General features: G+C 27.8%; 3 protein-coding genes across 3 annotated transcripts; 1 reads left to right on the top strand and 2 right to left on the bottom strand.

The window, feature by feature from the left end:
- The first annotated feature begins 6,006 nt into the window (after positions 1-6,006).
- Positions 6,007-7,370, top strand: LOC123269203. The gene is made up of 2 exons (XM_044734795.1): positions 6,007-6,046; positions 6,314-7,370. The coding sequence occupies exons 1-2, from the start codon at positions 6,040-6,042 to the stop codon at positions 7,162-7,164; spliced, it is 858 nt and encodes a 285-aa protein (XP_044590730.1). The 5' UTR covers positions 6,007-6,039; the 3' UTR covers positions 7,165-7,370.
- A 396-nt stretch (positions 7,371-7,766) lies between these two features.
- LOC123269166 lies at positions 7,767-15,434 on the bottom strand. The gene is made up of 3 exons (XM_044734743.1): positions 14,917-15,434; positions 9,226-9,390; positions 7,767-9,159 (listed from the first exon to the last, which is right to left on the bottom strand). Exons 1-3 carry the CDS (start codon positions 15,051-15,053, stop codon positions 7,884-7,886), a joined length of 1,578 nt encoding a protein of 525 aa, XP_044590678.1. The 5' UTR covers positions 15,054-15,434; the 3' UTR covers positions 7,767-7,883.
- Positions 15,435-15,710: 276 nt separating this feature from the next.
- On the bottom strand, positions 15,711-23,155 carry LOC123269193 (acyl-CoA-binding domain-containing protein 4). Its single transcript, XM_044734780.1, has 5 exons — positions 22,659-23,155; positions 17,804-18,160; positions 17,570-17,727; positions 16,488-16,847; positions 15,711-16,419 (listed from the first exon to the last, which is right to left on the bottom strand). Exons 1-5 carry the CDS (start codon positions 22,720-22,722, stop codon positions 16,282-16,284), a joined length of 1,077 nt encoding a protein of 358 aa, XP_044590715.1. The 5' UTR covers positions 22,723-23,155; the 3' UTR covers positions 15,711-16,281.
- Positions 23,156-23,158: the final 3 nt, after the last annotated feature.

Consider the following 23,158-nt stretch of genomic DNA (forward strand, 5'->3'; position numbering starts at 1 on the left):
GTGTGAGTGTTGCTTTTTTTGTTTAAAAAATAGCGTTTTATCGTTGAGCTTCAAATTAAAATATCTCAGAAACTACGTAAAAGTAGTCGAGACATGTTGCGAATGAAATTTAGAAAATAAAATACAGAACAAAGTGAGCCAAATGCGATGTTTCTGCGACCAATAGTTTACGAAGTATTAATTTTGTAATAAAAATAAACTCATAAGAATCGTAGAGGAGACTTTACCGAAGATTTCCAGAACAACAATCGATCAATTCACCCCACTAACACGAAGAAACAGCCCCATATGAAGCGATGTTCGTTTAATTTCACTGAAATTTGACATTTAAAAATTCATTTAACTAACTAACTAACTAACTATTTTTTTAAACAAATAGAAAAAATTTTTTTTAAAAAAGTTCCCTACACGATAGGATATCTTTACGACTCATGAAATTCTGAATCGTTTGATACCTATATTGTGGAATCGATTTTTTAAAAGTTAATTAAGACTTAGAAAAAATTACAAAATTACATTATCCACAGATTCGGTAGAATCTGGCGCCAAGTTCCGTTCAAATCCGTTGTAAACGGAGCGCCAGACTACTGACTGTGTTTACTGTAAGCAGAACGGTTTTTTGAGGTTGCGAAATTTTATTTAATTCTACGGTACTTTTTTTACCCAATTCGTTTATCATAACAGTAATTCATAATTTATATTACCGTATTAATTAATTATACTCACTTATAACAATTTATTTATTTTAAATTATTAAATTTTATCAGCATATACTATAGCTCGCTCACAAATTTCGATCCTGACTTTTTTTTGATGGAGAAAGGTCAGCGCCACAGACTAGATAAAATAAAAATGTGTAGTAATCATCCTATAGATACGCAACTACAGTTAAAAAAAAGTAATTTACAGCTTACATTTACGGCCGCCAGGGAGCACTAGAATTATATCTACATAAACTGTAACTTCAAGGGGATAGTTTGCAGTAAAAAATGCTGCCAACGCGAGATTTAAGTTGGTACCAATTGTAAATTTACATTATAATTACAAAAAATACTAAAATCCGAACAAAAACTATTTCTCATATTGGACCTCAGCAAGTCCCACCCGACACTTCATTTTTACTTTAATTTTTGCGGCTGTGGACCGACTTGTGCTTTCTGTACCGTATTCACCCTGAACCTCACCTCTCAGGCTGTTGGAACAGAACCATGGGGAAACCACAGAGAAAACCCATGATAGTACAGTCGGAGCTGGGCTAAGTCTACAGTGATTGATAAGAAACTCTTCTTTATCGACCACTGGAGCATTAGGCCCCTCTCCTAGTGTGCAGAGATCCCTCGCGCTAACCAACGCCGACTAGAGCGGTCACCCATTCAAGTTGTTGCTTAAATGGGTGATCACCCAAGTCAGACGTGTGTCGCCCGGCTATCTCTGCCACTTTCAGAGGCCTGGCAACGTAACGCACATATTTTTATTTATAATCACTGAAAAATAGTGGTGCGTGCCGGGATCGAACCCGGGTCCCACTCTTTCGAAAAGAGGGCACCGAGCCGACTAGGCTATTGCCCGCCTATTTAAAACTTGTTAACTATATATTTGCATTAAAAAAAAATTTTTCTTTCCATATCGATTCTTTGCTGCCGGAAAAATTTTTATATGAAAAAAAAAATAATTTTTTTTTTCCAATTTTAACTATTTTTCAATACAGAAATTCAAAAAACTGAAAATAATTCAAAAAAAATTTTTTGAGCTTAGCTGATTTTTGTGCTTATAGAAGACAACAATAATTATAATTTAAAAAAAAAAGGAAATCGAATGATTTTTCGCGGAGTTACAGCTATTTGTTTATAAGTGCTTGAGCGAAACCGCGTTTTTTTTCATTAAAAAATTAATATCTCGTAAACTATTGGTTGTAGAGACATCGGGTTTGTCACATTTTGTTCTTTATTTAATTCTCTAAATTTCATACGCAATATGTCTCGACTACTTTTGCTTAGTTTCCGAGATATTTTAATTTAAAGCTTAACGCTAAAACGCTTTTTTTAAACAAAAAAAATAGCAACACTTCCCACATACACACAAATGTTCAAAATATTTTTCTAATTATTAAAAAAAAAAAATCCAAAATACCTTGATTAGAAATGGTAACTAATTCGGCTCTGTCGGTAAATTCAACTTCTACTTCTAATTTGCCCTATTCGCTCAGTGCGAAGCCATGGTGGGGAGAAACTGATTTACCGTCAGCGCTACCCGTGGCTATATCCGATACTACGGGGGGCTGTTTTTATGTTTCGAGTTAGCTAAATATACAAGTGAATTGTTATTTAAAATTTATTTAAATAACATAACATAAAATGAGTCACAAAAGTTGTTGTGTTGTTAGTTGTAAGAATACAGGTAGAAAAAGTGCTTGTCATTTTTATAAATTTCCAACAGCAAGTTGGAAAATAAATCAAAGGAAAAAATGGATAGCCGCTGTTAGGAGACAAAAGTAAGTAGAATCATAACCTTACTATCGGTAATAATAAAAATCTTGAAAGGAGTAAAACTTAAAAAAATAGTAAGTTTAAAAAATGCTTGGAAATATTATTATTAATTAAAAAAAAAATTTTTTTTAAACATTTATAAATTTAGCATAGTTAATAATTATTAATTATATATTAAAAAATAAGATTGAATTTTTTTATTATAAACTTTTCATTTATTATTTAAGATTCATTTACTCTTTGCTACTTATTATATTAAACTAAAAGATTATCCATACCAATGATCATAAATTTTAAATATTAAATATTAAAAATTTTCAATTTTCCTTGCAGTATTGATGGCTCATTGTGGACTCCAAAGGCACATGATTATATTTGTAGTGATCATTTTATTGGAGGCCAAAAGTCTGACATAGAATCGAGTCCCAGCTACATTCCTACTAAATTTCCTACAGTTTATAAATCTCAAAAGTTAATGAGTTAATGGTCATGAATAGGTGAGTAATAATATATTGAAATTAACATAATTTAAAAACTAAAAAGGAGAGTATTACTATAAATTTTAGATATTATTTTATAAATAAATACTGTCGCTATTAAAATTTGTGATTATCAGCAATCAAATAATATGAACTTTTGTGTAATAAATTTTTCAGATTTAAGCGCTTAATGGACCGCCGGCAGAACAAAAATGCATCTTCAGCACTCAATCCTGAGCCTGAAGTTAATGAATTACAAGAAATGATTACTGAAGATCCGCCGACAGTAACTCATTTGAGAGTTGATCAAGAGTGTCAAGTTAACTTCCATTCAGAGTCTGATGTCAATTTTCACACATTTATATGTAATAGATATGTTAAAAATGAAATATGTAATGCAGAGACTCAAACAGAAATTATCGACGATACTAGGTCAATTAAAGTTAAAATTGATAAAAAAAAATGCATCTCCAAAAAATGTGGTACTCCTCATACAACATTCGTTAATCAACAAATGCAATCTGACATTACTCAGTTCATTGGCTTTTCATCGATAAAAAATAATAATGAGTTGATAGGCTGGAACTGAATTTCGTGGGTTATTGATTGAAATCCCGTTTTTATTATGGTTTCCATTTTAAATCCAAATTTAAAAATAAAAATGATAAATTTAATCGATTAAAAATTTTTCCCAGCTTTATTATTGAATTGTAATATGTTAATTTTAGTTAGCAAACATAATCTATTTTTTTTGTACTCTAAAACAATCAGCACTTTTAATTTGTAGAATTTTGAAACAATAAAATATTTTGGTAATTTCGTTTAATCTAAATTTAATTATAAAAAAAAAATAATTAAATGTTTATTCAAGTTTTCTTATAATTTTTCTCTATTTTCTTTTTATTCGAATTCAGTCTGATTTCAGTTAACCTATCTTTATGTGTACTAACTTCTATGCTACTTTTTCGGTATTAAATATACTTACATTTCACTTTTTAATGCACAAGAACACTTTACATTAACAAATATTTATTATAAATATTTCCTTTAATTAAAAAAACATTTTTTTATTTATCATTCGATATTATTATTCCTGACAGCCATTCAATACATAATAAATATATTACAATAGCCCCCTGTAGTTCAAACGTGCCATGGCGCTGAAGTCGCGCACAGAGCGAATCCGATTCAATCCGTTTCAAAAAACGTATTGAATCGGATTGGATCGCATTGAGCTCCGATCCGTTTCCGTTTGTTGGGGTGTTATGCATCGAATTTCCGTCGATCAAACCGCAAAAAGAGCGTAATCATTGACTTCAACTGAGAATCAACCAAGAAATCTCATTCAGCGTCAACAATTCAACTTCACTCAATATCATTTCCTTCCGATCAAGCGCATTAAAATTTGGTACAATTTTTCATCTTAGCATAAAATACTTCAAGGTTCTATTCATACAAATTCATTCAGTTTCAACTTCCATAATCACTTTCTAAGAAGCTGATTTTACAAATACTGTTCATATAATTATTTCTATTTTCAAAATCATCTCTCAATGATATAGCATTGTTTACGATAAAACGATTATTATTAATAATCAATTGTTTTAAAAATTTTTCAACTTTTGATGCACAAGATATAAAATAGAAAAACGTTAAAAAATGCATGCATTACTATGAAATTGTTGATTAAAGGTCAAATTATACAAATGAAAATTAACTTGGCAGATATTTAATAATTTTAAGAATTTTTGTAACAAATAAATTATGGCAAAAAAATGGAAAAAAAAATTGGCATATAGAAATTTAAAAAAATTAAAAATGCAATTTTTTAAAAATAATTTTTTAGAACAAATTTTTTTGTTAAATAAAATTAAAAAATAGCCAAGTGACTGGTAACTTTAATGTAATATTATATAAACTTTTCAGAAATTCATAAAAAATTTTATATTCTGATATAACTTTTTTATTTTCAATTTGTTTATGTTTTCAAATTCTCTTATAATAAAATATATATCAAATGATTTTGAATCAATAAATTTGGAAGAAAAACATAAAAAAAGCATTCCTATTTTGTGCATATGGCAAAGGTAAAAATTTTAAAATGAAAAAAAAAAATTTTTTTTATTTCTGCTTGGAAATTTAAAAATGTGCTGTGATAGTAAATAAAACAAAAGAGAAAAAATTAACCGAAAATGTCAGTTTTTCCATATTTTATGGTAAAAAATAGGTTCCGTCCTCTTCGGCATAATTAACTAGAAGTTGTCTTGGTCTTCAAGTGGTCATGCATTTTATGAAATTTTAATTAATCAATTAGTAATGAATTTTGAACCGCAATAAAAACGGTAGCTAAACTTACTAATATAAATGTATGGAGTTATATCTTCAAAATGCAAACAGTAAGTATTTTTGGCGGATGATATAATTATATTTCTTCGGCAACTTATACTCTGTTTTGGTTACTCTGCGAGTCTGACTCTTTTGTTAAACTTTAAATCATCTACTCATTTTTTGAATTATAAAATACGAAATTAAAAACTCGGTAATATGTCGAATCCTAACTAATGAAACTAGTTGTCTGCCAATAATTATGCGACAGATGCATTTTTTAATTCTTCCATTAGTCACTAGCGAAAAAAACTGTGCTACTAGACGGTTCTTCACAAAATTATATATTTTTTTGAATTATTTAATTGTCTTATACCTGGCGAGTCACATGTTGATAAATAAAATTTCATGGTTACCATAAAAATGAGTGAATACAATACATGCATGAAAAGTACTGATTCTTTTTACGTATAATATTTCAAAAACTTTCAAGATAGCATTGTAATATTTATATTTGTATGAATAGTTATAATTTGATACCGAGATTAAAAAATATAAAGTATTGTGGCTTAAGTTCAGGTCTTTTACATATTTGGTCTATAGTGTCATACCGATAAGTCACTTTAACGGATTTTTGTTCTAGAACAGTAGTGCTTGCATTCACGTGAATTTATTATATAACAGTTTGTTTACATTTTATTTTAGTTTCTTCGGGTATTTTCATAAGTTCTTAATTAATTTAAAAAAAAATGATGGGTAAGTATTAAATAAATATGATACTAAAATCAGCTGATTTTTGACAATTTTTTTAATTTTTATAACAAATAAATTTTGATAAAAAAAAATATTTTTTTTTTAATTTAGTTTTTTTTAATCAATTTCTACGTGTAATATTTTTTTCATAATAATTTAATTGTTATAAAAATCTAAAAAATTTTTAAGATGCCTGCTGATTTCAGTATGATTAATAAATTTATATTACTTCAATCGATTTTAATTTGTTATTATTGAATGTTAAATTAGATGAATCAACGAATTATTATTATAATTATCCACAAGGATCAACACCTTTGCTCAATGATCGAATGTTGAAATGTACTCAACCAGTGACAGTGCCATTAGTTTCTTCTTCAGGGATGGATGTAGCGGTGTTGATACCAATACATCGTAAAATTCATATTAATCCTTCAGTGCTATTGTCCCAACAACAACGCGAAAGTTTTTCCGAGATTCCATCAAATTCATCTTATTCTTCACACTCGTCTTCACGTACTGAAACTCACTCACCAGTGAAAAGAAATAAAAGCAAATATTCTAGGCGTTCTAGATGCCTCAAAAAACACAAACGTGCTACTGAGAGACGTAACATTAATAACAATGAGACGAAAATAAGTTCGAGAGAATTATCTCCCTTGATTTTGGGAATTCGTGCTGACCAACGTCGTGCTATTAGAAATGATGATGATGATGTTGACTTTCATGAGCTAATGAACAGAGAACTATCTGATAGAGAGAAGGTTAGAAGAACTGTCGATGCAAGATTGTGGCTTCAAGCTAAAACTGCTCTGAAAAAAGCCAATGAAATAGTTAAAGCTAGAGGTCAAGATCAAAGACTTGAGAATTGTAAAAAAATTAGATTAGAAACAATTAACAAAACGTTTGTTAATCGTGGAACTTCACCCATTATTTTTGAGTCACCCTGTGAACGTAATTCAGTTGGTGAATTTCAAATAGGAAATGTTAAAACTGAAATTGAACTACTTGAGAGCGATGATGATAAATGCCAAGTGATTGAGATTGACAGTAAAATGGAAGATAAGTTGCTCCGTGATGATGATGAAGATAATCGTATTGTTTCGTTCTCGACATGTTGATTGATATTAAATTAATAATGATATTAGTTTATTAGCACATCGTACTTATGTAAAGTTTTCAGAAACTTCAATTTAAGTTATATCTAATAAAGAGCGCAACAATGATTATAAAATTGTTATCTTATTGAATATTAAAGTTAAATTAAGAACATTATTACTTAGCAAGTATGGAATGTAATGCCAATAATTTTTTAAGTAAAAACCAACTTTAAAACTACGTAATATTATTATACTTTTTTATTATTAAATTGAAAAATCTAAATAATGAAATAAGTAGAAATATTTATCAAAATTTAGATTTAATTTTTGTACTGAAAATTACCTGGGGAAAAATTTTTTCATGAAATTTCACAAAATTTTATGAAATTGTCCTACTGAAATTTTTTCCAGGTACGTAATAACAATGCCAAACAAAAAGTAATAAAACCATAAGAAGTAAAAGTTTGGATTCATTCATTATAAATAAATGTAAGCAATTAAAACACTTCAATAATTATTAACGTCTTAATACTCAAAATTATTTAAGTACTTAAAAATATAAATATATTTACTAAATTTCTTCCTAAACATATTTTCAAAGTTGAATAATCAAAGTATTTTTATTGATAATTATTTTATTAGTTATAGAATTAATTTCTTTATAAAAATACGATCAAAATTTTGTTAGATAAAAAGAGAATTTTGAACCTAACAAAAATTATGACAAATTTTATTGATTTCTATAACAATTCATTTGGCTGCGAATGTTTTATCACAATGTTTACTTTTTCTTTGTTTAAATTAACCAAAACGCAGCAAATATGTATAATATCATCTACACAATCAAATAAATTTTCAGGAATGTTATCCAAAACTTTATAAAGTTTTAAGCTTTCAATTATCTTTTTTATGTGAATTTGTACTTTAGCAACGTTGCTGTTAGGTTTCTCAGATTCTGCTCCTCGACAATTTGTTTTACCTTCTGAGAATTTTGGTGTGACAACCTTAATCTGTTTTTCACTTTGATAAATAGCTGCATTGATTCCGTAACATTTTTTACCAGTTAGAACAACATCACCATCTTTTAAATTGTTTATTAATCCAGAGTCGACTATCAATTGTGAGTTAGTAATTCTAGCACCAACTGCTTTAGATTTAAAACAAAAAAAGCTTCCAGGAGTAATGCCGATAAGAATTTTGGCTGTAAAAGCTTTATCATTACTTGGACAACGATAGACACTGCTATCGATACTTGCTGGTATTTCTATTTTGAATTCAACGCAATCGATGATTACTCGAGTATTAACATAGTTCAAACGAAAAAATGCAGGCATCGTTGCTTTTAAAGTTTCTGAATCTGGCCAATATATTAAATTTGTTGTTGCTGAAACCAAATTCTGTAGAGTTGCATGAAAAATTCTTGAAATTGTAGTCCTATGAACATCGAACAAAGCACTCAAAGTTGAAAACGTTAGACCTGTTTTTATTTTGATTAAAAAAATTAACAGCCGGTCTTCATTTGATATCGTACATTTATTCATTGAACCCATTTTCTTCAATAAAAACTCAAAATTATTAAAAGTAACACCTGCTAACTCTACCAACTGATCATCTTTGCGAATTGATTTAAAACCATAGAAACATTTATTGACCGTAGCAACGCATTTATCAACTCGAATCTTATGATCAGTACCACAAGATTTTTCGCTAAAATTTTTCTTAGGAATTTTCCATCTACTTTCGACATATTCTGTTATAGACGTTTGAACCTCAGCATCATTTTTGTCGTTGTAAATGTATCTATTGCAAATGAATGTTTTGGTCGTTTCGATTGGCTGGAAAAATATATTTACTTGAGTTTCTTGACTAATTTTTTTTATATTAGTGGAATAACAACCATCAGCTAAGTTATTAATTATAATTTTGTTATTTCTTGAAAAAAATTCATCATTTTTACTCGGTACCGCAGTTGTTAAATTTTGCTTTTTAATTCTTCGTTCCATAAAACGTTTATGCCTGAAATTATAATGTAAATAATTATCTTTTTGATTGCAATTGTTTACATTGATTATCACGGTATACCTGTTTAGAGCAGTAGATGTGTTAACTTTGGATGATCCGTAGATTGAAGGAAAAATCGTCGGGATGTAACTGGGACTTAGTTCCTCTTCTGATTTTTTACCACCGACAAAATGATCGCTACAGATATGATCACTCGGTTTCGGATACCATGGTGAGCCATCAAGACTACAACAAATTTAATTCGAAACATTTTCGTACATTTAAAAAATTAAAAATGATCAAATTTTATGACAAGATTTATTTATATCAAACCAATATATCATATCAGTCAAATATGATCAGCTCTGATTAAATTTTGAAGAAATTTGAAAAGGTTCGTAAGCTTAAAATCTAGTTACATCAATAATGCATGTTGTATTATATCTACATATATCCAGCCAAATCTTGATAAATGGAGATAATCTTGAGATCTGATCAATTTAATTGTAAATAAACTCTGATTTCTAAGGAGATTTTACAGAAAGATTAATCTCTTTGAAGTCAGCAGATACTTGACAATTTTTGGATGTTATTTAACAAATAAATTAGTTTTAAAAAACTATTTTAAGAAAATGCCGGCAGTTTAACAACACCGCAAATGACAACTTTAACCTGCTGGACCTCTGTTTTAGCGACCTTGAATTGTCTCTGGATAAAACACTTGCATTGACTACTGAGGATAAATATCATCCAGCTCTTGACATCAACGTTGATTTCGCACCAAGCCTCAAATCAGATAATTTTCCATACCTAGCATTCAAAGGAGCTGATTATATCAACCTTAACACCTTTTTTCTTCGAACAAATTGGTCGGACCTTTATAAAATAGACCTAATAGATGACAAACTCACGTGGTTCTACAACAAAATGCAAGTTATTGATCAATTTGTCCCAGTGCACAAGTGCAAGAAAGATAATTTCCCTTGCTGGTTCTCCAATGAACTAAAAGAAAAAATACGACTGAAAAAGGCAGCTCATGCTAGATACAAGAAATGGAAAAGCCAAATCAATTACAGGAATTTCAGCCTCCTGAGATCTGACTGTAAGAAATTGAGCTTAAGGTGTTATAAAAGCTATGTCAACCGTGTAGAATCTATGGTCCAGTCTGATCCGAATTGCTTCTGGAAATTAATTAAAAATAAAAGACGCAACAATTCAGACATTCCGTCGAATGTGTTCTGGGATGACCTATCAGCTGACACTGGTGCAGATATAACCAATCTATTTGCATCCTATTTCGAAAGTGTTTACATCCCTGCTACAAGTGATAATGAATATTCTGAAATCGACCTCGACGAGCAGAAGGCCGACCTGAATGACTTTGAGGCCACCTTCGATAACGTATACAAGCAACTGATGAGCCTGAACCCTAAGAAAGGAGCTGGACCGGATGGGATTCCTAATATCTTCCTCAGGAACTGTGCTACCGGACTCTGTGAGCCCATAACTCACATATTCGACAAATCATTACAGCTTGGGACATTCCCAACAGACTGGAAAGTCTCATTCGTCAGCCCAATACACAAGGATGGCCCTAGATCATCTGTCTCCAACTACAGACCCGTATGTATTCAATCAGCACTAGCTAAGCTAATGGAGAAGGTAGTCTTACCTCAACTGACTTCCTCCTTTAAACACATTATCTCTACCAAGCAACATGGATTTGTAGGCGGTAGATCGACGACAACCAACCTGTACACCTACGTCAACTACATACTTAATGCTATGAACAACGGTTACAAGACTCATGCCATCTACACCGACTTTAGCAAAGCTTTTGACAGGGTAGATCATGAAATTTTACTAAGGAAGATGGAAAACTACGGTATACATGGACATGCACTCAGCTGGCTCCGGTCTTACCTAACAGGCAGACGTCTGCAAGTCAGGGTTAATGGTAACTTATCTGACGAATACATGGTCACTTCAGGTGTTCCTCAGGGGTCGCACTTGGGCCCTATACTCTTCAATATTTTCGTCAACGACATTGGGAAAGAGTTTGTTTCTGAGTTTATACTGTATGCAGATGACCTAAAAATCTACAGAACTATAGTGAGCGAATTAGACTGCGAGATCCTACAGCATGACATCAACACGCTAGCTACATGGTGCACAAACAACAAACTTGACTTGAATGTCAAAAAATGTGCAATGATAGCCTTCACACGTGCTCATACCCAGGTGCCCACCAGCTATCTCCTGAATGGCGTCGAGATCGAACATGTAGACTGCATCAAAGACCTTGGTGTCTTAATTGACAACAAGCTTATGTTCACCAAACATGTAGACAAAATCACACTCCAAGCCCTCAAAATCCTAGGCCTTGTCACAAGAACATGTAGAGACTTCAACTACCCGCATACTACGGTTAACCTATACCTTACTCTAGTTCTGCCGATTTTGGAATACTGTTCGGTCATCTGGTCACCTTACACTGATATCTTAACCAAGCAGCTTGAGAGAATTCAAGACAAGCTATGTAAATATCTCTCAAATACATGCTGGTCGCGAGCTAATGCCTCCACTTTAGATGATCTTCGCAAGCACTTCAAATTAAACAATTTGACTAATCGTCGTCAGGTCGCCGACATGGCTTTTTTTTTACAAGGTGGTCAATGGAATCATTGACGCCCCGGACATCTGCAGCAGCTTCGAATTTGCGCCTGCCAACATAATGTTGAGGCGCAAAAGGTTACTGAAAACTACTAAGTCTTCAAAAAACTATGTGGTGAATGGACCTCATGACAGAATAGCAAACCTGGTGAATAAATTAAATGGCGAAGTGGAATTCTACGGTGGTACCTTCAGTGCTTTTATGTCAAACATTAAAAAACAGTTACTTATGTACACATAAACTACACAAAATTTTCTTTTTCTCGTTCTCTGCTTCAACTTAAATCATAATTTAATTTTCTTTAATTTATGTTAGTTAATTTTAAATAATCTTTTTTTATGTATATTGCCGATAGGCGTATGTTGATTAATAAATAAATAAATAAATAAAATAATTTCTGTCAAAATTACAGAATAAACTGGTAAATTTATAGTTTTAGTCCTGTCAATAAATAGCTGTCAAATTTACATTTTTAGAATTATAATTTTTACATTATAAAAAATGTAAACTTAACAGGTGGAAAAACAGTTAAATTTACATGGAAAAACTATAAATTTAGCATTAGGACATTTTTCAGTTTTACATTGAAAAAATACAAAGTTCACGTTAGAAAATAAGGGGGGGGGGACAAAACGGGGTACCTCTAAATTTCGTAAAAAAATTTTTTTCTCCTAAAAGCTGTAAAGATATTAAAAAATATAGCTTACTGTAATTCGCCGCGAATTGAGAAAAGAACCAATTTTTTTTTTTTTTTTTCGAGAAATTAGAAAAAAAATTTTTTTTTTTAAATGATTCTGAAGTAATTTAAATGGCATCATGCATCATAAAGAATTTTTGTTTTTAACTGAAGTTTTTCTTTTTAATTTATTTTTTTTATACTTGATTTTCTTCGGAAATTTTTAAAAGCGTTTGACACTGTTCAGTTAGAGGCACCCGGACCTCTAAAAATGTCTTTAAGGTAGTACCTCCGCGACAATCCAGATAAAAAATTTTGGCTCACTATCCATGTTATTCGTATCGACAGAGCTAATGTTGTAGGTTAAGATTTCTTAACGTTACTGTACTCGCCGCTACTATATTCTCTATCCACAGATTCGGTAGAATCTGGCACCAAGTTCCGTTCAAATCCGTTGTAAACGGAGCGCCAGACTACCGACTATGTTTACTGTAAGCAGAACGGTATTTTGAGGTTGCAAAATTTTATTCAATTCTACGGTACTTCTTGTTCCTAAATTTTATAATATAACAGTAATTCATGCTTTATTTTACTGATATTAATTAATTATATTCAATTATAATAATTAATCTACTTGAAATTATTAAATTTTATCAGCACAAACTATAGCAAGCTCAAAAATTTCGATCCTGACTTTTTTTCTATGTAAAAAGTGACATGCCACAGACTAAATAATTCGAGAATGCATGGTAATCTTCCAATAGATGGGAAACTACAGTTAAAAAAATACATTTCACAGCTTGCATCTACATCCGCCAGGGTGCGCTGGAATTGTTTTTACATAAACTGTAGCTTCAAGAGGATAGTTTGCTATAAAAAATGCAGCCAACGCGAGATTTAAGTTGGTACCAATTGTAAATTTTTATTATAATTACAAAAAATACTAAAATCCGAACAAAAACAGTTTCACTGTAAAAAAAATCGCGCCAAGTCCACGTTCATAAGACTATTAAGAAAAAAAAATTTCTTATTTCTTTACAAAAAGATATAAAATAAAAAAATTAAAAAATCCAAGTAACCGATATGATTGTATTTGATTTTTGGAAATTAAAAAAAATTTGAAAATTAAAAAAAAATTTTGGAACGTACTTGGTGTGCGTCATTGTGTATTTCAATTTTTTTAAAGTCCTAGTAAATAGATTTTACGAATTTCATTAAAAGTAAAATATTTTGCAACCACGCACATTAAATATGTTCCAAAAGTTTTTTTTAATTTTCAAATTTACAATAAAATTTTTTTTAATTTCCGAAAATCAAATACAATCATATTGGTTACTTGGATTTTTTAATTTTTTTATTTTATATCTTTTTGTAAAGAAATAAGAAATTTTTTTTTCTTAATAGTCTTATGAACGTGGGCTTGGCGCGATTTTTTTTACAGTGAAACTGTTTTTGTTCGGATACATATACACACACTACGGTTTCAGTGTTTAGCGGCTGTTTTTCGTACCCCCTTTCCTAAAAAGAATCCTCTAAAAGTGAAATTTATTTTAATTAATCTTGAAAACTACACGGTAAATAATTTTTATTTTTTTTTTTTAATTGTTCGAAATATCATAATCTTCAATCTACTAGTTTTTCGATAAAGTCGTGAAATTCCTTCGATGGAAAAAATTAAAAATACTGTCATTTTCCCACGCTTCTCCTATGTTACATGTACAAAAATGTCATTTTCAATCGCAATTATCTCAAGTTAGGTACGGTAAATCGCCTTCAAATTTTAACAGCATATGTATTATGTATTTAATGACTTATATTCAAAGTTTCGAGGATTTCTTAAAATATTGCTTTCATAACCGTACTAGCTTAAATATAAGCTTCCCCATCCATACGAGTTAAAACTTTTGACGTCTAACTTTTTTGGTTTTTCAAATTAGTATTTTTATTCAAGAAGAATTAACATAATTTTTTTATCAATATAAAATTGGTAAATTATGCAATTTTTACATTTTTAGTCCTGTAAATTTAAGAGTTTTTCTTTGTACATATGTATAGCATTATTTAAAAATGTGAATTTTACATAACCACTTATGTAATTTTTACAAGTAATTTTTGTGGGGAAAAAAATTGGCATGTAGAAATTTAAAAAAATTAAAAATTCAATTTTTTTAAAATAATTTTTCCGAACAAATTTATTTGTTAAATAAGAAAATAAAAATTGTCAAGCGACAGCTAAATTTAATGTCATTCAAACCTGGACAATTTTTTCATGTTATTTTACTTGAATAGTGATACAAGATCATGAAGAATAATCTTTTTTCATTGAAAGACAAATATTTTAAAGTAACTTTTAAAAAATATCACTTTTTATCTACAACATAAAATACTTTAGTAAGTACACGATAGATTAGACAATACTTACTTTTTTCTTTTTACAGCATTAATCCATTCTTTTCTTTTTTCTAATTTCCATGTTGCTGTCGGAAAACGGTAAAATTTACAATTGCTGTTTCTTCCCGTGTTAGTACAACCAACAACACAACAACTGGCATGTCCCATTTTTTTTGTTTACGTTGTGTAATGGACGACTAATAATACGATCTTGAAGGGATAATTATGCGATTATTTGTACAAAATCTATTGTCACCCTTAGTGAAAGTATTAAACTTTAAATATTCTGTATGCATCCAGTAGTTATTAAAAACTAAATATGACTATATAAAATTGTTCGTTAGTAAGTCCAAAGATTGATATATAGCGTGCACAACAACACTAAACTATTCAGTTATTGGTAGAGAGTATTCATGAATACAGACAGCGCCACCAAAAATTATACTTCGAACTTTTCCATACTATATGAATGCACACACACTTACTTTTTAAAGGGCATATATTTATGTCGGGCTCGATTGATACAATAATTTTAATTTTAGTTTTTTTAAGTGTTAAATATCTATAGATATTAAAAATATTCAACTATACTTAAAAATCTCAAAATTAAAAAAAAAATCTTGATTTAGATTTAAGTTGCATTTATATAAATTTTTGAATTACGAAAAATCATAAATATTTAATACTTAAAATTTTATCTAATATCACCGAAAAATTTTTCAATTAATATTTAAATTTTATTATCAATATACAGTAAACAATGAATATTATAATCAAATAAAATAACAAATAATAAACTATAGCCAACAAATAAAAATAAATTCAATAAAATAAAAATTTTATCATGAAAAATAATCTTCCATCAACAGTTCATAATTATACTTATAAAAAAATAAAAGCGTAAAATTAAAAAAACTAATATTAAAAAATATATTGACGAATGTAATAGTATTTGCTTTGTACAATTTATCAATTTATTATTAAATATTTAAAGTCTCAAAGATAATTTATCATTAATCCTCAATTTGTTTTTCTATTAATTTAATATTTTGGCTAACGTGTAAATTGACATTCCTCAGAGCTTTGTCAATAACAATTTGAGCAATTCGAGGAACAATATTATATTACTAATTTTTTTTTTATGATTAATTTTCATTATATACAAATAATTGCAGTTTATCAAAGAAACAAATTTTTACATCACCTATCTCCATAAAAAAATTCTTACTCGTATTTATACTTTTTACTCTTATGTAAACAATTATTAACTATTATATTTTATAATTTGAATTCAGCTTAAAATTCATTATAAAAACAATTTAATCTACTTCAAAGTGTGATCGAGACATAGTTTAGCTGAATAAACAATTTAAATATTTATCGGTAATTAAATAGATCACATTCTTTGTTGGCGATAACGTCGAATGATATTGATAGCAAATTGAGCTGCAAACGGCCACAATATTATTAATGCTAAGATTCTTGGTGAACAATCTGATAAGGGCCACCATCTTGGATAAATATTTGATCGTTCCTAGAATAAAGAATGTTAAAATAAATTTTATTTTTATAAACATTTGTAAATCATAAATTATTATTTACCGTTTGGGGAGTGAGTAGTTGTAAATTTTGTCCTTCTAAACTTCTAACACGACCAGTTATCCTGTCCAAATCATTTTGTAAATTTTGTAATGTCTCAGCCATTTGATTTATTAGTTCATTTTTTATTTCTTCATGATGATCTTTATCATGTTTTTTATCTCTTGCTCTGCTGCGGTCATGATTATTGTGTTTTTCATTATTTATCAGATGGTATTTCCCTTCATTAATGTTATTAGCGTAGCCATTTGGTAAACTTGTTGGTATTGTTATTAACTTAACTTGGTCCCCGATATTTTTTTTTGATTGTCCATTTCCAATGGAAGACTTTGATTCTTTGAATGATTTTTCTATAGGTGCCGACTGAGAAAATTATTTAATTAATTATATAATTAAAGTCTAAACCTTGAAAAATTAATAAACATAAGTATGTAATTTAATTCATTTTGTAATAAACGACGTATAAGAAAATAAATTTTTTAAATGTAAAAGAATCTTAATTTTCAGTTACATATCCAATATGTCAGAAAAGTGTTATTTTTTAGATAAATAAATTATAGGCGTAAATCTATTTATATTATTTGTTTGCTCTTTTTATATAATAATACCACTCTCGAATAATATAAAAATAAATTATGTTAATTTATTAATAACAAAGAATAAGTTGAGATGATAATTTATTCATTGGAATATGGCCTCAAAAACTGAATAGGTCACTTCGGATGATGAATCCAATTTATAAATGACTCGATAGCAAAGTTAATAACTTCAGGTGATTGATATAAAAAAATTTTAATATTAATGATTATTGATTATAATAATAATTAATAATTATCTTAGTATTTAATATTTTTAACTGGTATAATACTATTATGATAATAAGTTAGATTGTTAGTAACTTAAAGAATAAAATTAAATAATTTTAAATACTAATAAGAAGACAAAGAGTAATAGCTAAATTAAAATTGAAACAGAAAATGAAAATATGATGACAAAAAATTGCGTAAAACTTATCAAAAGCACGTATTATTTCTTTGGAAAATAATAAATTTTAAATATTTACCATTATTAAAATATAAATTTACCTCTAAAGTATCTTTAAACTCTTCTTCTTCTTCTTCATCACCATCACTATCAGGTGGTAGTGGACTTGCACTATGACTACTCGCAGGACTTGTTTCCAAGCTACTAGTAATATGACGTGATGAATTGCGTACTCTTTGTGGTGACGTTTCTCTAGAACCTAAATTTACATTTAATTAATTGACAAATAAAATAGAAAATTAAATTTAAATATTTAATTAAAAATATGAATATACCTAATGGTGATCCAGATAATGGTGAACCAGGTTGTGAGCGCATACGTTCAATAACTGGGCCTACGAGCATTTCTAAATCTTCAGACGGTACACTTTCATAAAATGAATCTAAGCTGCCCAAAAAATTGGCGACGTTGTCGGTGTAAGACATTGTTTCAACAATTTTTTTTAATTCATCAACATAATTGTTCATAGCCTCTTGACGGCTCATATTTCCTAATTTCATCCAAGCATCCCATTTGGCTTTTTTAACAACTTCCCAAAATGCTGGTTTTGGCTGTTGACATGGTCCTTCCATCGCTTGTTTGTAGTAAGCGTAAAAACGCAATTGTAACTCATGACTTGGCTGATAAGCACCTGAAAAAAATATATTTTTTTAGTATAATGCGAGATATGATTCATCATTCAAATACGTAAATTTAAATTTGTTTTTTTTATTATTGAATCATTATTTTTTAATTACTTTTTACAAAGTTTGACGTAACTATAATTAATATATTTCAATTGATAAGTATGGATCTAAAAAAAAAAACCAAACAAATATTATTTATTTATTTATCAAAATTGTAGACCCTGAAGCCTTAGCGCCCTAAGGGCCTTACATATAAATAAATACATAGTAATAATAAAAGTAGTTAAACAGTAATGGAAATGATGATAATAATAAGACAGTAAGAATAGGAAAAGTAACGTTGTCTCAAAGCAAAGTCTATCTAAGTTACTATCTAATGAATTTAGTTCATAAAACAAAAGAAAAGGAAAATATGAATTTGAATATTTAGTAACTTGAATATTTTAGTAATGACAGTTATTTATCATCTTTATCTACAAAAAACTTGTAACACTTCGATTGAAATTCATTGTAATCAATAATCGTAACAATCTCCTCCAGTAACTGATTCCACACTCTAACTGCCGCGACAATAAACGATTTATCAAATATTATGGCAGTTAATTATGTATAATAAATTGAATAATTGTAATTATCAGTATATATTATAATTATGGATTGTATTTATGAGTTTTATTATTTAAAACAGAAATATTTGTTAATAAATTTTATATTTATGTAATTTTAATAATTTTAAGTGCTAAGTTTGTTTTTTAATTACAATACATAAAATATCTTGTCTTTTTCTGATAATAATAATTAGTAGGAAATATGTATGTCTCATCAATTTGTAGTTAAATCAAATGGATTGTAAAAAAATTTGAAAATTTAATTTATATGATGAAATTCAAAAGTTAAAAAATTTTAATTTTAATTTTCTAAGTAAAATTATCGATGTTATTTGAAATTTTATTTTGAAAAATTTTCTGAACACTCAGAAAAATTATTTTTATTCGAAAGAAATAATTTTGATCCGAGAATAAAATTATTTTAAAGACAACGCTTATTTCAGGATACATTTTACGGAAATTCGATGAGTAGTCACAATTTAAAGTTTTTTCAAAGAGAAACAAGGAAGACATCTATTTTTTTCAATTCTCAATGACATTACAAAATGATCAACCAATTTATTGGCTCATCTTCGGTCTCAACCGAGGTCATCGTCTGAATATTAAGTATCTGAATGTCAAGTTTCATAAAAATTTGTTCAGAACTGTAGATGTTATCACAGTCATGATGTAAAAGATATATTATTATTATTATTATTATTATTATTATTATTAGATACATAAGTATACGAATTTTTGTACTAAAGGATTTTTGAACCAGCTCGACGAAAAAAAGAAAAAATTGTTGAAATATTTGGAAAATCGCAGTATCAGGATAAAGTGCAATAGTTAGTTTGATAATCTATTAAAAAATAATTTATTAGTTTTTTTTGTTAATAGTTTTATAAAAAAGAAGAGATTACAAAAAAATAAAAAAATATGATAGCTGATTTGTCAACTCAATAAAATAAAAAATATTGAGAGATGAGCTAAAAATATTACTCAGGTAAAATTTTATTTTATCCCAAACCTGTTTGTTATTTAAAAGAATGAAGGAATGCAAATCAATTTGAAAATATTAATAAAATAAAAGTAAGTGCACAGTATTATTTCAAGTTCATTAAATCTGTTAAAAATCATTTTTTTGACACTAATATCTGTTCTGTAACTTGAGAGGTCAACTGGATGACGAAAACATTTTTTTTTTTTACTAAATAAATATCATTATTAAATTAGTAAGTTTCAAGTTATCAATGATAATAAAAAAAGTTACAAATGATCTATTTTATGTTTAGAAGGAATATCTCTTAAAGTTAAAAAATAAAACTACTAGGTAAAAATACTAAGGTAAAAAACGACTAAGGTACCAGTACATGATCACTCCATGTATTTGTATATCTATATTCACAAATATAGATATACAAATACATGGAATGATCATGTACTGGTACATGAGCATCTATTGGGGCTTTTACCTTATAATTATTAAAGGTTTAGATATTATGAAATTTTTTTGTGGTTTAAATTTTTTTTTTTTTTTTTTTTTTTTTTTTTTCTATGACTGTTATCGTCATCTATGTTGTAAAATTGTAGTAATTTAAACTTTAATAATATCTAATGATAGAAGACAAAAGAAATAATAATGAAAGAAATAACATAATGTTCAGTAAAAGTAATCATCGAAATGTCAGGATACTAATTATGTATGAGACCTTGAAGAAACTTTTCTGTAAAAGTATAAATTCAATCTATTTAAAGTCTTGTAAACCTATAAGGGAATTGCAATTTTTAGATTAAATAATTTATAATAATAATATTCAATTTGACACATGAAAAAATGATTGATTAAATTTATAAAAATAACTTCATAAAAATTTTTGGTTATTATTAACAAGTGGGGTCAACCCCATTTCAGCCAGAACTAGGTGAAAAAATAACATTTTTTTATTTTTTTTTTATTCTGTTTGTTTTTACGGTGCATTTTTGATGAAAAATGTCGTGAAAGGAAAAAATGAAGATTTCGATAGCTTTTTTGACTTTAAAAGTTGAAAAAAAACTGGTTTTCATGTTTTTGGATAAAATTTCTATTTTATCTTTTTTTAATATTTTTTTTTTTTTTTTGAATAGAACAAAAAAATGAACAATTTAAAAAAAAAAATTACTATGACCCAGCATGGGTTGACCAACTTGTAAATAATTACCAAATATTTCAGTATTGAGAATCGTTAATTGTCGATAATGAAAAAATATAATTTTTTTACTTTCAATTAAAAAAAATTTGATGGACTAAAAATTTTCAATCATTTCTTCAGAACTGTTCATTATACATTAAAAATCGTCAATAATCATAAGACATAATTGTGCCTTTTCAAGTTAGTTATCTAGCAAATATTCATACGTTTCATTATCGTTCATTTTTTTTTACATTTATAAATATTTGTTTGATGTAATATAAGTAGCACGTGTCGCAATTTTTTCTTTTCTTCACTTAACTTGGTTCTTCAATCAAGTGGTTTTAAAACAGTAATGATATTTTACTTGTCATTAATTTTACTGATTTAAAATTTATTTTGACACAAAGATGAAAGCTCAAGTTAATTAATAAAAATCTACGTTGTTTTCTGATAAATTAATAAAAAAATTGTATTCTTTCCAATTCATTTAATTCCTTTAAGCAAGGAAGAAATATATCGCCATTCCATAAATATCTTGAATGCACTTCTAATGAGAATATTATAAATCGTTTTTATTGCACAGCAGGGGTTTCCATGCCGACATTAATTCAACTTAAACTTTCAACTTCTACACATTATTCATAAAAGCTGGGACATACTTAATTTTTTTAATTTTTCTAATTTATGAGGCTCCTTTTCCCATTCTTTGTTTTCGATTTTATCATTTATTATCATGAATATTTATGCCAATTATTTATCAGATTTATTCAACTGAAGTACTTTAAATATTTCAACATTTTTTTTATACAGATAACAATGACGCATACTAATTAAATGAGGAAAACTGTGAACAAAAATAAATTGTACGAAGTAAAAACTGAAAGATTGTCAATTTTAAAGTAAAATTTAATGTTCTGCTCAACTTTCTTTGGCTGTGAAAATTCTAAATTTTCAAAAATTTAAGAATGATTGATAAAAATTAAAAAATTAAGTTTTTATCAGATTTCAACGTTATGAGGTCTTAGGAAGTTATTCTGATTATTTTAAAAATGACTTCAGTTTAAATTGAAACTTTAAGATTTTTGAGCTCAAAAGAAAAACATTTTCTATTTTTTTAATAAAAATTTACAAGTTTGAAATGAAAGTAAAATTTTTATTCCAACAACGAATCAATTCTTGATACGAGTAAGGTACTTATAAAAAATGTTACTAAATAATTAAATGTACATCATTTGAAATTCAATAATTGATTATAGTGAAAATTTCGAATTGACAAAAAATTAATTTTTTAAAAGATGTGAAAGTGATAATTTATAAATGAGAAAGTTTAAGAGCGCGTTATTTTCCCTTTCAAATTCTCAATAAATTGTTGAATGTATTGGAAGTCTTATGTATAGTGTTTAATGAACACACTGTACACACACACACATACATTGTCACATTGACACATATTCAGAGCAATGAAATATTAAACAGAATATTCTAGCTTTTCTTAATAAATAATTAACCATCCCATACTTAAACGAGTTTAAACTTTTTAAATCTGAAATTAAAAAAAATTAAATTATATTAAACTCGTAAATAATTTTTTAATTACTCAAAAAAATTAATTACATTTATGAAAAAAAGAAATGGTTTAATATACACTATTTAAAATTAAAATAAATGATAAAAATTATTAATTAATTTAACCTAATAATCAAATAAATACATATAAAAATAATAAAATGATAATAGCTTACCATTTTTCGGTAGATTCCTGATAACATTAACAGCAGCATCGAATTTTTCTTCAGTCGTCATCATTAATTAATTATTAATAATTTACAACGTATATATATATGCGTGTATATCCACGATGACTTAACACAAATATGAAATAAAATTTCTGAATAACAACAGATCTCCAATAATTAAAATGTAGAAAATTTTAACACAATTCAGTCCTTTCACCACTCCTATATTTCTAATATAATTTAAACTAGAATATAATAATAATAACAATAATAAGAGAATAATGAATAAATAAAAAATATTAGTAAGTGAGAGTAAAGAGTAAACTAAATAAAACACTCATTGAACTTATTTAGTCTTATACTTAGCCGCTTGATAGCAATAATGACACACGATAACTCGACGAACGTTTGAAGTTTACAGATAAAAAAATTCTTTTATTATTTATTTTTAATATTTCACCTTTTTTCTGCAATTTCAATGCATTATGACGATGACTACTGATGTC

The sequence above is a fragment of the Cotesia glomerata genome, linkage group LG7 (genome assembly GCF_020080835.1).
Source record: "Cotesia glomerata isolate CgM1 linkage group LG7, MPM_Cglom_v2.3, whole genome shotgun sequence".
NCBI classification, from domain to species: Eukaryota; Metazoa; Arthropoda; class Insecta; order Hymenoptera; family Braconidae; genus Cotesia; species Cotesia glomerata.

What these genes read in the sequence shown, in the direction of transcription:
- LOC123269193 (XM_044734780.1), bottom strand. Translation starts at nt 22,722, where the DNA reads ATGATGACGACTGAAGAAAAATTCGATGCTGCTGTTAATGTTATCAGG. An exon ending in CAGGAATCTACCGAAAAATG is followed by an intron (nt 18,161 to 22,658) that starts GTAAGCTATTAT and finishes TATTTTTTTCAG; the next exon opens with GTGCTTATCAGCCAAGTCAT. An exon ending in AGTTTAAAGATACTTTAGAG is followed by an intron (nt 16,848 to 17,569) that starts GTAAATTTATAT and finishes TAATTTTCTCAG; the next exon opens with TCGGCACCTATAGAAAAATC.
- LOC123269166 (XM_044734743.1), bottom strand. Translation starts at nt 15,053, where the DNA reads ATGGGACATGCCAGTTGTTGTGTTGTTGGTTGTACTAACACGGGAAGA. An exon ending in AATGCTGTAAAAAGAAAAAA is followed by an intron (nt 9,391 to 14,916) that starts GTAAGTATTGTC and finishes AATTTGTTGTAG; the next exon opens with TCTTGATGGCTCACCATGGT. An exon ending in ACATCTACTGCTCTAAACAG is followed by an intron (nt 9,160 to 9,225) that starts GTATACCGTGAT and finishes TTATAATTTCAG; the next exon opens with GCATAAACGTTTTATGGAAC.